General features: G+C 52.1%; 1 protein-coding gene across 1 annotated transcript; it reads right to left on the minus strand.

The window, feature by feature from the left end:
* Nucleotides 1-2,159: 2,159 nt before the first annotated feature.
* cnpy4 (canopy FGF signaling regulator 4) lies at nucleotides 2,160-13,171 on the minus strand. The gene is made up of 6 exons (XM_078533841.1): nucleotides 13,045-13,171; nucleotides 10,053-10,179; nucleotides 7,851-7,947; nucleotides 6,409-6,531; nucleotides 5,989-6,106; nucleotides 2,160-3,378 (listed from the first exon to the last, which is right to left on the minus strand). Exons 1-6 carry the CDS (start codon nucleotides 13,166-13,168, stop codon nucleotides 3,188-3,190), a joined length of 780 nt encoding a protein of 259 aa, XP_078389967.1. The 5' UTR covers nucleotides 13,169-13,171; the 3' UTR covers nucleotides 2,160-3,187.

A 13,171-nucleotide genomic window follows, 5' to 3' on the forward strand; every position in this document is an offset into this window, starting at 1 on the left:
AAGAATTAAAAAAAAAAGTATAATCAAACACAAAGCCAAACATGTGCAGGTAGAGCAAGGATCTGGATTTCACTCACTCGCTCATTGAGTGTCTGATATAAAAAGATTAGTGTAAAATAATCATTATGAACAAGTCTAACAACAGCTATGACTGCAAGGTGAATAAGGCAGGTCACTAATGCTTTCTTCGTCATTGACACAATGGAGCCTCTTTAGTGACTGTATTACTTCATCTGTGGTTTGGCTTGGACACACTATCGCCAGTACACTGTAACCCTCCTCCTTAAAGCTCCAGTCCTCTTTGGTCACCTGTCCTAATCCCTCTCTACACGGCACAGTGTGAAGGTTTGCTTGACCATCGTTTTAGTGGAGCCTTTTACTTCCCGAAGGGCACTGCAGAAAACGCAGGTCACTATAAATTCACACTCTGCCGGTGAGTAACTTACTGCTGCTTATGAAAAGGCATTGGTATCACCTCAGCCCGATCCAGGAAATGCGGAGAGGGTGGCTGAAACCAGGGGATGTAATCTCAGGATAAGGAGCAGGCCATTCAAGACTGAGGTGAGGAGGAATTTCTTCACTCAGAGGGTGGCGAATCTTTGGAATTCTGTATCCCGGACGGAAGATCAATCATTAAGCATGTTCAAGACAGAAATCAATAGACTAGTAACATCAAGGCACGTGGAGATAGTGCGGGAAAGTGGCATTGAGGTAGATGATCTAATTGAATGGCAGAGCAGGTTCGATGGGCCAATTGGCCCACTCCTGTTCCTGTGTGGCCTAGCGGTAATGTCACTGGACCAGTAGTCCAGTAGGTTGAGGCTAATCCTCTGGGGACAGAGGGGTGGGATTTAAATTCAAATAATTAAATAACATGTCGGGAATTGAAAGTTAGTTTCATGGTCACCATCACTGAGACTATCATCAATTGTCGTAAAAACCCATCTGGTTCACTAATGCCCTTTAGGGAAGGAAATCTGTTGTCCTTACCCGGTCTGGCCTACCTGTGACTCCAGACCCACAGCAATGTGGTTGACTCTTAACTGCCCCTCTGAAATGGCCTAGCAAGCCACTCAGTTCAAGGGCAATTAGGGATGGGCAACAAACGCTGGCCTTGCCAGCGATGCCCACATCCCATGAACAAGTTAAAAAAAATAGGATGAAGTTGCAAACTCTGCAAACAGAAGATGCTCTTCACCCCTTTTCAAAACTTGCTGCATGGCTTTTGGCACTGCTGATGCTGATTTTAACGTTGGATTTAAACCTCGGATTTAGGACTGTACTTCTTCCAGCCCACCTGATACTGTAGCAGGTTAGGTTCGGGTTGTGGGGATGGGTGGGGGTGTGGGAGAAGAAAGGGTCTTCCACAACTCAGGCCAGGGGCACCCCAGCGAGCAGCCTCGAGGCTGAGGGGAACCCCAGCGAGCAGCGATGCTGAGGGGAACCCCAGTGAGCAGTGAGGCCGAGGGGACCCCCAGTGAGCAGCGAGGCTGAGGGGAACCCCAGTGAGCAGTGAGGCTGAGGGGAACCCCAGTGAGCAGCGAGGCTGAGGGGAACCCCAGTGAGCAGCGAGGCTGAGGGGAACCCCAGTGAGCAGCGAGGCTGAGGGGAACCCCAGTGAGCAGTGAGGCCGAGGGAAACCCCAGGGAGCAATGAGGCTGAGGAGAACCCCAGTGAGCAGTGAGGCTGAGGGGAACCCCAGTGAGCAGCGAGGCTGAGGGGAACCCCAGCGAGCAGCGAGGCCGAGGGGAACCCCAGCGAGCAGCGAGGCCAAGGGGAACCCCAGCGAGCAGCGAGGCCGAGGGGAACCCCAGTGAGCAGCATCAAGGCTGGGGCAGGGAGTGGGGGTCAACGAGCAGCCTCGGGGGAGGGGGTGGGGTCAGCAAGCAGCCTCGAGGTTGGGGGTCAGCGGGCAGCCTCGGGGGAGGGGGTGGGGTCAGCGAGAGCCTCGGGGGAGGGGGTGGGGTCAGCGAGAGCCTCGGGGGAGGGGGTGGGGTCAGCGAGAGCCTCGGGGGAGGGGGTGGGGTCAGCGAGAGCCTCGGGGAGGGGTCAGCGAGAGCCTCGGGGGAGGGGGTGGGGTCAGCAAGCAGCCTCGAGGCCGGGGAGTGGTGTCTGCGAGCAGCCTCGAGGCTGGGGGGTGGGGTCAGCGAGAGCCTCGGGGGAGGGGGTGGGATCAGCGAGCAGCCTCGAGGCCGGGGGGGTGGGGTCAGCGAGAGCCTCGGGGGGAGGGGGTGGGGTCAGCGAGCAGCCTCGAGGCTGGGGGGAAGACCCCAGCGAGCAGTCTAAGGACAGCACTGGGAGAAGGTTGCTCACCTTGTCAAGTGCATTGTTCAGGGGGGGTCATGAGCAGCCAAGAGAAGCTCAGCATTTAACAAAGGACACGTTTTCTTCTGACACCAGAGGTGTATTTCGTTCTGCACGGTTGCTAGTTTAATAAGTCGATTTGCTGCTGGCAGAGTCCGATGAGGCCGGGATGCAATGAAGCTCTCCAGATTGTACCAGAAACACGAGCCTATCGGGTTTGTTGGTTTAATATGGAGTTTGAGCAGAGCAGAGTTGGTCTCAGAGGACACCTGTTTCACAGGGATCTGGGATCAAGTGGATTCCCCGGGTAGCGGTAAATCTGAGCCAGATTTGGTACAGTTTTTTTTGCGGATTGAAATAGTCATTACAAGAACATCCTTGCTCCCTGTCTATCTCCACTGTTGAGTCAGGGAAGATTAAAAAAACAACACACGTTGTATCCTGGGATGAGGATAAAACATCTCCAGCTAGCTGACAGTTTTGAGAGACTCTAACCTGAGCTACAGGGGGTAGGAAAAGGGAGGGGGGGCTACTTATTAAAATGAGTGTCCATGATTTTTAATCTTTGGGGGAGGGGGCTGCTCAAAGCTGAATGGGTCACGTAGGAAGTTTAAAATCATAAATTCATTCCCCAATACTCCCGTGTTGCTGAGTATAAGAGGCAGAACTACAGGCAGACCTTGCAGGCCGGAGTGTCAGAGCACAGGCTGCACCGTGTTTGGCCAGCCCTGGGTTAAGATTAAAATGGTCTCCGTTTACTGTACTGATGAGGATAGCCGAGCTCGCGTCGTTTTGGACGCCAGTGACAGGCGTCGCCAGGGTTTTCCGATCCAAGTTCGCAACTCCGGGTCAGAGTTCAGCAGCGCCGTGAGGCAACGGGGGGTCAGAGTTCAGCAGCGTCGTGGCGCCCGGCTTCCCGATCGGCCATTTTAGCCTCTCCGCTCGCCGGCACGTCTCCTTCGCCGGGCAGGTCACCGGCCCGCGTTTTCTCCTCCTCTGCGGCCGCCCGTCTCCTCGTCTCCTGGCCGTCAGCCGGGTCCCCCTTCCGTCCTGTCCACACTTCGGTCAGGCAATCTGCAAACGGAAGACATTTCAGCTGGCGGAGGGTCAGGGATTAAAGTTGGAATGCCGCGAGGGCTGCCAACTGCGATCGGACAGATTCCGGTGGGGGGGGGGGGGGGGGGGGGGGGAGGGTTTACGACGTGACCTCCTGTCCCCAACCGCCCCCACCCAGTCGAACAGTTTTGTTTGTTGCATATGAATATTTTTTGACAAACAAGCAAAAAAATAAAATGAAGGAAATGAAAACCACGCAGTTGTTCTAGTGGTCCTGCCGTTTGTTCTCCTGAACCTTGCTCACAATGTCCTGTGAATTAATTTTTAAATTGGCGACTCGAGTCGCGACTTTACAAGATCGGAAGCTGCGGTTACCCAGGTAACTTCTATCTTTTCAACTGGGATGCGTTTAGACTTCCAAGAAAATGGAATACCGCACACCAAAGAACATTTTATTTTTAAGAGCAGCCAAGTACTGATGGGGAGACCTGGGTTTTAATCATTTTTCTGATGTCAAAATGGATGCAATTATTATAATGTTGCAATTGGGTCTTTTACATTCACTCAAACAAGGGTCTCAGTTCAGCATCTGCTTAATACGTATGTGCACAAAGGACAGGTTAACAAAGTATTTTTTTTTACAAATTCTTTCATGGGATGTGGGCGTTGCTGGCTGGGCCCAGCATTTTCTGCCCATCCCTAATTGCCCCTTGAGAAGGTGGTGGTGAGCTGCCTTCTTGAACCACTGCAGTCCGTGTGGTGTAGGTACACCCACAGTGCTGTTAGGGAGGGAGTTCCAGGATTTTGACCCAGCGACAGTGAAGGAACGGCCGATATATTTTCAGGATGGTGTGGGGCTTGGAGGGGAACTTCCAGGTGGTGGTGTTCCTCATGTATCTGCTGCTCTTGTCCTTCTAAATGGTAATGGTCATGGGTTTGGAAGGGACTCTTGTAGGAGCCTTGGTGAGTTGCTGCAGTGCATCTTGTAATGCCACTGTGCGGTGGTGGAGGGAGTGAATGTTGAAGGTGGTGGATGGGGTGCCAATCAAACGGGCTGCTTTGTCCTGGATGATACTGAGCTTCGAGTGTTGTGGGAGCTGTACTCATCCAGGCAAGTGGGGAGTATCCCATCACACTGCTGACTTGTGCCTTGTAGATGGTGGATGGGCTTTGGGGAGCCAGGTGGTGAGTTACTTGCTGCAGGATTCCTAGCCCCTGACCTGCTCTTGTAGCCACAGTATTTATATGGCTAGTCCAGTTCAGTTTCTGGTCAATGGTAACCCCCAGGATGTTGATAGTGGGGGATTCAGTGATGGTGATGCCATTGAATGCCAAGGGGCGATGGTTAGATTTTCTCTTGTTGGAGAAAAGTAGTTAATAAAGTGTATGGGTTACAGGCTTTATAAAGAGTCTGAGTACAAAAGCAAGGAAGTAATATGAAACCTTTATAAATCACTGGTTCGGTCCCAGCGAGACTATTGTGTCCAATTCTTGGGGCATGTGAAAGGTTTCGGGGTGGGGGTATAGAAGAGATTTTACTGGAACAGTTGCAGGGATGCAAGATTACAGTTACATGGAGAGACTGGAGAAGCTGGGATTGTTCTCCTTGGAGCAGAGAAGGTTAAGGGGAGATTTAATAGAGGTGTTCACAATCATGAGGGGCTTTGATAGAGTAAATAAGGAGAAGCTGCTTCCAATCGCTCGAAGGATCGATAACCAGAGGACATGGATTGGCAAAAGTCAGAGGTGACATGAGGAGAAACCTTTTTTTAATGCAGCGCATGGTTAGGATCTGGAATCTGCCTGCAGATGATTCGATAGGAGTTTTCAGAAAGGGATTGAATAAATACTTCAAGGAGAAGGAAAGGAATTGCAGGGGTAAGGCGGGGGGAAAAGAGCGAGGGAGTGCTTTTCGAAAGAGCCGACACAGACTCGAAGGGCCGAATGACTTCCTTCTGTGCATACTATCCCACGGGTGGCTCTCTCTCTGACTCCAGGATTGCCTCTGGGCTGCAGTGAAGTGTCAGCTGACACTTTGTGCTGAAGTTCTAGGGTGGAGGCTTTGAACAGCCAGCCAGTCTTGCAACCCAGGTGCAAGAGTCCTAATGACTGAGCAAAGTTGGTTTTCTAACAGAACAAAGGGGGCGCGGGGCATCGGATGCAGACACAAACGGGCCCAGTTGCCTCCTTCACCTGCACAATTCATGGCAGTCCCTCGGAGTGAGGGTGACCCATGCCACAGAGTCCTCGAGTAAGGACAGCCTCTAGGAGACTGGGGCGAATTCAGTGCCAGGCAAAGGAGGTGGAAAAGGGAAAGCAAAAGGCTAAGGGAGAAGCAGCGCTTAAAACAACAAAAAAAAAAATTAAAAATCCGCACAAACACAGTCAGTCATTCGTTAACTGGTCGGTTCTTGTGCGAGGAGAGGTTACATGCCCCCTTGAGCTCTCTTCTTGCTCTCGCATCTTTGGCCTTTGTCATCCATCCCGCTTCAAAACCAACTACACCTTAACCAGCACAAACCATCGATGGGACTGTATCGCAGCCAGGAGTCAGTGCCCCAAAATGAGGAGGAAAGGGCAAAAAGCCCGAAAAAAAAACTAAACCGCGCCCCCCCACCCCAGACTGACCTTGATCATCTTTTGCCAGCACATGGGACATGCAGAGAAACCTCTCCAGATTGAGATCCTGATGGTGAAAGTACCAATCCTCCACTACCTCCTCGTACCGTTCCAACATGTTCTCACACTGGAAGGAGAGACACCAAGCCGTGTGTTATTGGGTCGAGTACAGTTGTGTCAGACGGTGCTGGGTCAGAATGTGATCTTCTCGATTCAGCATCGAGTTCAACAATTTTACATCGTAATCTCTTCCCCCCCATTTTGTTTCCCCTGCAGTTGAATAGTCTGACAGTTCTTGTTGTCAAGGATAACGTGTGCGGGGTTTGGTCACCTGTCCAGTGCCCGAGGACCTAACGCCTTCAGCAGAGAAATGAAGGGACAGGGGAGATGAAAAGGGACACCCATACAAACGGCGTAAGAGCCTTTTACCTGTTTTTTCAAATCCGTCACCTCGGCTGAGGGCTCATCCCACATTTCGAACGGAATCCCCAGCTCCACCTTGACACCCTTGTTCACCAGATTCTTCAGGGCCATCATGGTCTCACTGGTGCCCTGCAGAACAACAGAACAAAACGCTGAAGGGACACAGCACAGGTGGCCTCCAGCTTTCCTGCAACAAGCCTTTCCCGCTCCTGACTGCAGTGACACCTTTATACACACAAACATTAAAACAACCAGAACTTGTGTTTGTATAGCGCCTTCAAAACGTCCCAAGGCATTATCAAACAAAGTTTGCCACCGAGCCACATAAGGCTGATATTAACAACAGGTCGCCAAAGGCTTGTTCAAAGAGGCAGGTTTAGAGAAGTGTCTTACAGGAGGGGGGAGAGAGGGGTGGAGAGGCTTAGAGAGGAAAATTCCAGCGCTTAGGGCCCAGGCAGCTCAATGGCGGGAGGGAGAGTGGAATAAAATCAGAGGGCAGACTTGGAGGAGCGCAGAGATCTTGGTGCTGGAAGAGGCTACAGAGATAGGGAGCAGTCGGGGACAATGGAGGGATTTGAAAATAATGATGAGAATTTTAAAATCGAGGCATTACTTAACCAGGAGCTGATGTAGAGCAGCAAGCACGGGGTGAATGGTACGAGTTAGGACAGCAGTGAAAGTCCACACAGTCATACCAATGAATGACTGCTCATTAAAGTTACACCAGTAAACACACACATACACTGTGGTGAGGATACACACAAACACAGTACACTGTGTTCTGCATTTAAGTCATACCATTATGAATATTAATACTTTATTCTGAGAGATTGCATAAATTATAATTTCTTTTCATTTTCCTTACTTAATTGTGGCAAGCAGTTTTCATGGTCTAAATGAGTTCAGAATATTCCTGGTTAACAGTAGGCGAGTGTGGTCTAGATTGCAAGGCAGTGTCGATGAGCAGTGCGCTAAACACTCTGGTGCCATCAGATGGACACAATGCAGGAGAGCACAGGGATTGGAGCAACCGGCTTCTACCCGGCGCATCATTGACGCGTCATATCCTGCAATTATCTCTGGCCAATGAATATCAAGGCTATTGGGCCAGAATTTTCAGTCAAAATAACGGCAAGGCTAAAGGTGCTCACGTAAACTGTACAGCAAAGTCAGACAAGGGACAGACGCAGGGTCATCCAAGTTGCTGTCCGATTGCCGGTAGCTTTGCGAAAACAGCACCTCGCCCATAACCACTTCCCCCATTTTCTTTCCTTTCTAATGAACTTGTTCGATTTACCCACTCAGCTGGTCAAGGGCCGTTAAGCCTGGTCAAAACACGCGCAAGTACCCCTTTAAACAGGGATCCCGCGCATCTCGGCTACGCTGAGCTGCACACGCTCTCAGCCACCCGCTGGCGTTTCTCGCTCTCGAAAATATCGTGCTTCTACCTTTGCGTAGCGTAAGCTCCCGGGTCGCTCAGCGTGTACATTGTACTGTAGGATCCTTTCACAGATGTTATCCATGGCATCCGCTAGCCGAGTCTCCCTATCAGAGCAGGGGGGAGTGAGAGAGAGAGAGGGAGAGAGAGAAACAGAAAGTCACTTTGAGTGAACAGTCCTCACCACTGACTGAACCGCATAGAGCCCTCAAAGAGCAGTGTCGTTAGGCTGTGACCAAAAAAACCAAATTATTGCTTCACTCTGCTTTACGCAAGTTAGCCGCGGTCAGAATCGTTCTCAAATTTTCTCTCTCCTCTTTTCCCCTCACCTTTCTCCCTCTCCTGAAGGTGCTGACTCTAACGGAAGTCCAAATTCGTGAGTGACATTAATCTTCCGCTGCCTCATTTAAGAGAATGGCGAGAACGGATAACTAGTTAGCACAGGGAATGGTTAGGGCAAATAAGATGGATGCGTTTAAGGGGAAGCTGGATAAACACATAAACACCGTCTCAACCCAGGAATCAGCCTAGTGGACCTCCCTTGAACTGCTTCTAATGCAATGTTATCCTTCCTTAACAGTGGAGCCCTAAACTGTACATGGTACTCTAGATGTGGTCTTACCAGTGCTCTGTACAGTTGTAACAAGACTTCATTATTCATGTATGCCAACCCTCTTGCAATAAAGGCCATCATTCCATTTACTTTCCTAGTTACTTCCTGTACCTACAGGCTAACTTTATATGAAAATCAGGCAAACTCTCCCCAGGCCTCTCCGTGCAGCATTCCAGAACCTTCCCAGGCCTCTCCGTGCAGCATTCCAGAACCTTCCCAGGCCTCTCCGTGCAGCATTCCAGAACCTTCCCAGGCCTCTCCGTGCAGCATTCCAGAACCTTCCCAGGCCTCTCCGTGCAGCATTCCAGAACCTTCCCAGGCCTCTCCGTGCAGCATTCCAGAACCTTCCCAGGCCTCTCCGTGCAGCATTCCAGAACCTTCCCAGGCCTCTCCGTGCAGCATTCCAGAACCTTCCCAGGCCTCTCCGTGCAGCATTCCAGAACCTTCCCAGGCTTCTCTGTGCAGCATTCCAGAACCTTCCAGAAATAGCCTTTCCTACCTGGGAGGAAGAGACAGCCACTTCTCCGCCCCTGCCAAACTCCAGGCCAATGTCCCAGTGCCTCACAAGGGGGTGGGAACATGCAGTACTCACATGGTTTTGGGGCGGGGGGGGGGGCATTCGGAAACCTGTTTAAAAAAAAAAATCACAGCGGCATGCCAACGCTTCCCTTCACCCACGCTGGAAGGCCATCACATTTGTTGGGATCCCAATAACTTTCACTCAAATGCCTGGACTTCATGTGTGGCCAGGCCTGACCCTGTCCTGCCTCTGGCTGGTCGACTGGGAATCGGATTGGGAGCCTTACCTTTCCTTCACATTAAAAGCCGGGTTATGGGAAAGTGATGCCTAAGGGGCCTAGGGGTGCATTATCAAACATTATGATGCAAGCATGCCGATACCCCCCGAGGGGGCAGTTATGTCCCAGAAGCTGACTGGCAGGGTCACGAAAAAAAAAGGGATGGAGGCTGGTTTAGTTGCTGCTGAGGGGGGTCTTGCTGACTGGAGAGCCACGTGTCAGCAGGAGAGAAGTAAAAACGCTCCATGTCTTGGTGATATATTGGATTGTCTCATTAAGAAATAAGATCAGGAGTAGACCATTCGGCCCGTCGAGCCTGCTCTGTCATTTAACATGATCACGGCTGATCTTGGGCTTCAACTCTGCTTTCCCGCCCGTTCCCCAGGTCCCTTGATCCGCTGCGAGATCAAAAATCTGTCAATCTCAGCCTTAAATGTGTTCAACGATGGAGCATCCACAACCCTCTGGGGTAGAGAATTCCAAAGATTTGAGTGAAGAAATTTCTCTACATCTCAGTCCTAAATGACTGGCCCCTTATATCCTGTGGCTGTGCCCCAGGTTCTAGCTTTCCCGACCAGCGGAACCAATCTGTCAGCTGCGTACCCTGTCGAGCCCCTAAAGCGGGCTGTGGATTGAACCCATGCTGGGGTGTTGAGAGCACCGATCCCTTATCATTAGGCCACCAAGGAACTTGTAAACCATAAACCGAGCTTTTGGAGAAACTTTTTAAAGACTGAAAGGAAAGCATAAAACACAGAATGTGGGCTAGTGGGCCCAGAGTAGATTATCGCGCCATACTCACGATGTGTTGTACTTTATCTTTCTCTTGCGTTTCCCACTGTCCAGCACTTCTCCGAGCTCCAGTACCTCTTTGGAACGTTTTGTCTTGTCCAGTGCGGACTGCAGCTCCACTGTCAGGAACTTGCACACTTCACACACGAGGGAGAAACAGGAGTTAGGGACCACGCAATATCGTGCTTACGGTTTAAAATGCCCACCTCCCACATACTCATGGTCCACCACCGCTGACCAAACGAGAGGTGTGAGCCCTGCAAGGGGGCAATTAAAACCCATATGGAGATTTACAGGATGCACCTAACATGTTCCTGACAGATTTGCCTTCTTTCCACCTCACAACTTAAAAGCACTGAATCAACATGGAGTCTTTGCCTGGAAAAATTACTCCCATAACATAAAAAAAACTTGCATTTTTATTTTAATCTTCAAAACTATGAAAGAATTATTGCAGACAGTGGGGGGTCGGGGGATGGGGAGAGCTCGATCCTTGGGTCTGAAATCTGCTTCTGCTTCAGAAAGGAGAAAGGCCCAACCTCTGTTTTTATTGTTTAGTAACAATAATGGCATTAGGTACAGGGCTACTAACCCGTGCCAACTGGTAAATTACATTTAGTTCCATCAAAACTCGCTCGGGAGGCGCATGCTGTACATGAGACATTTAATCTGACCGATATATCAAAATCTCACATCTGTACAATTTACAGCACAGACAGGCCATTCAGTCCATGCTGGTGTTTAGACTCCACAAAAGCCACCTCCAACCCCACTTCATCTGAGCCTATCAGCATCTCCTTACTTTCCTTTCGCATGCACTTATCAAGCTTTGCTCTAAATGCATCTGTGCCATTCACCGTAGCTACTCCTGGAAGTGGCAGTCCCACATTCTCATCATGTGTAGTCACTGTTGTAATGTGAGAAACGCAGCAACCAATTTGCACAGAGCAAGCTCCCACCAACAGCAATGTGATAATTACCAGATAATCTGTTTTAGTGATGCAGATTGAGGGAAAAATATTGGCCCAGGATAATGGGGAGAAGACCCTTCTCTTCTTTGAAATAGCAGCTGTGGGATCTTTTTTGTCCATCCAAGTGCTAGATGGGGTCTCAGTTTAATGCTTCATCTGAAAGATGGCACCTCTGACAGTGTGGCGCTCCCTCAGCACTGACTCTCCGACAGTGCGGCACTCCCTCAGCACTGACTCTCCGACAGTGCGGCGCTCCCTCAGCACTGACCCTCCGACAGTGCGGCGCTCCCTCAGCACTGACCCTCCGACAGTGCGGCGCTCCCTCAGCACTGACCCTCCGACAGTGCGGCACTCCCTCAGCACCGACCCTCTGACAGTGCGGCTCTCCCTCAGCACTGACCCTCCGACAGTGCGGCATTCCCTCAGTACTGACCCTCCGACAGTGCGGCACTCCCTCAGTACTGACCCTCTGACAGTGCTGCACTCCCTCAATACTGATCCTCTGACAGTGCGGCGCTCCCTCAGTACTGACCATCCGACAGTGCGGCGCTCCCTCAGCACCGACCCTCTGACAGTGCAGCACTCCCTCAGTACTGACCCTCCGACAGTGCAGCACTCTCTCAGCACTGACCCTCTGACAGTGCGGCTCTCCCTCAGTACTGACCCTCTGACAGTGTGGCGCTCCCTCAGTACTGACCCTCCGACAGTGTAGCACTCTCTCAGCACTGACCCTCTGACAGTGCGGCTCTCCCTCAGTATTGACCCTCTGACAGTGCAGCACTCCCTCAGTACTGACCCTCCGACAGTGCAGCACTCTCTCAGCACTGACCCTCTGACAGTGCGGCTCTCCCTCAGTACTGACCCTCTGACAGTGCGGCGCTCCCTCAGTACTGACCATCCGACAGTGCGGCGCTCCCTCAGCACCGACCCTCTGACAGTGCAGCACTCCCTCAGTACTGACCCTCTGACAGTGCTGCACTCCCTCAGTACCGACCCTCTGACAGTGCTGCACTCCCTCAGCACTGACCCTCCGACAGTGCAGCACTCTCTCAGCACTGACCCTCCGACAGTGCGGCACTCCCTCAGTACTGACCCTCCGACAGTGCGGCACTCCCTCAGTACTGACCCTCCGACAGTGCGGCGCTCCCTCAGTACTGACCCTCTGACAGTGCAGCACTCCCTCAGTACTGACCCTCTGACAGTGCGGCTCTCCCTCAGTACTGACCCTCTGACAGTGCGGCGCTCCCTCAGTACTGACCCTCCGACAGTGCAGCACTCTCTCAGCACTGACCCTCTGACAGTGCGGCTCTCCCTCAGTATTGACCCTCTGACAGTGCAGCACTCCCTCAGTACTGACCCTCCGACAGTGCAGCACTCCCTCAGTGCTGACCCTCTGACAGTGCGGCGCTCCCTCAGTACTGACCATCCGACAGGGCGGCGCTCCCTCAGCACCGACCCTCTGACAGTGCAGCACTCCCTCAGTACTGACCCTCTGACAGTGCAGCACTCCCTCAGCACTGACCCTCTGACAGTGCGGCACTCCCTCAGTACTGACCCTCTGACAGTGCGGCACTCCCTCAGTACTGACCCTCTGACAGTGCGGCACTCCCTCAGTACTGACCCTCTGACAGTGCGGCACTCCCTCAGTACTGACCCTCTGACAGTGCGGCACTCCCTCAGCACTGACCCTCTGACAGTGCAGCACTCCCTCAGCACTGACCCTCTGACAGTGCAGCACTCCCTCAGCACTGACCCTCTGACAGTGCTGCATTCCCTCAGCGCTGCACCGGAGTATCGGGCTCGATGTTTGTGCTCAGGTCTCTGGGACTCAGACCCAGCAGCGTCTGAGTGAGAGTGTTACCCCCTGAGTCACTGGTTCTCAGGGTGAGTCTCTCTCCAATGGGAGCCAGTGGCCGCCATCTTGGATGCTCAGTTGCTGGGGGCAACCAGGTCTAACCTTTCACCCCTCCCACACCCTTTGAACCAGCCCGGGGACCGGCGTCTCCTCCTCCTCCTCTCTCCCTCCTTCACCTTCGCATTTGGTCGGCAGCCTCTCAGCCTCCCCCTGCTCTTCCTCCTCCTCCGCTGCCGCTCCGCCGGCGAGCAACAGGACAAAAAGCACCAGCAGCCGACGCAGCATCTTTCCCAACGCCATCCC

The sequence above is a fragment of the Cetorhinus maximus genome, chromosome 34 (genome assembly GCF_964194155.1).
Source record: "Cetorhinus maximus chromosome 34, sCetMax3.hap1.1, whole genome shotgun sequence".
NCBI lineage: Eukaryota > Metazoa > Chordata > Chondrichthyes > Lamniformes > Cetorhinidae > Cetorhinus > Cetorhinus maximus.

Coding starts and splice junctions, on each gene's coding strand:
- cnpy4 (XM_078533841.1), bottom strand. CDS start 13,168: ATGGCGTTGGGAAAGATGCTGCGTCGGCTGCTGGTGCTTTTTGTCCTG. Junction 10,180..13,044: donor GCTGCCGACCAAATGCGAAG/GTGAAGGAGGGA, acceptor TCGTGTGTGAAG/TGTGCAAGTTCCTGACAGTG. Junction 6,107..6,408: donor TGACGGATTTGAAAAAACAG/GTAAAAGGCTCT, acceptor CTCTCCTTCCAG/TGTGAGAACATGTTGGAACG.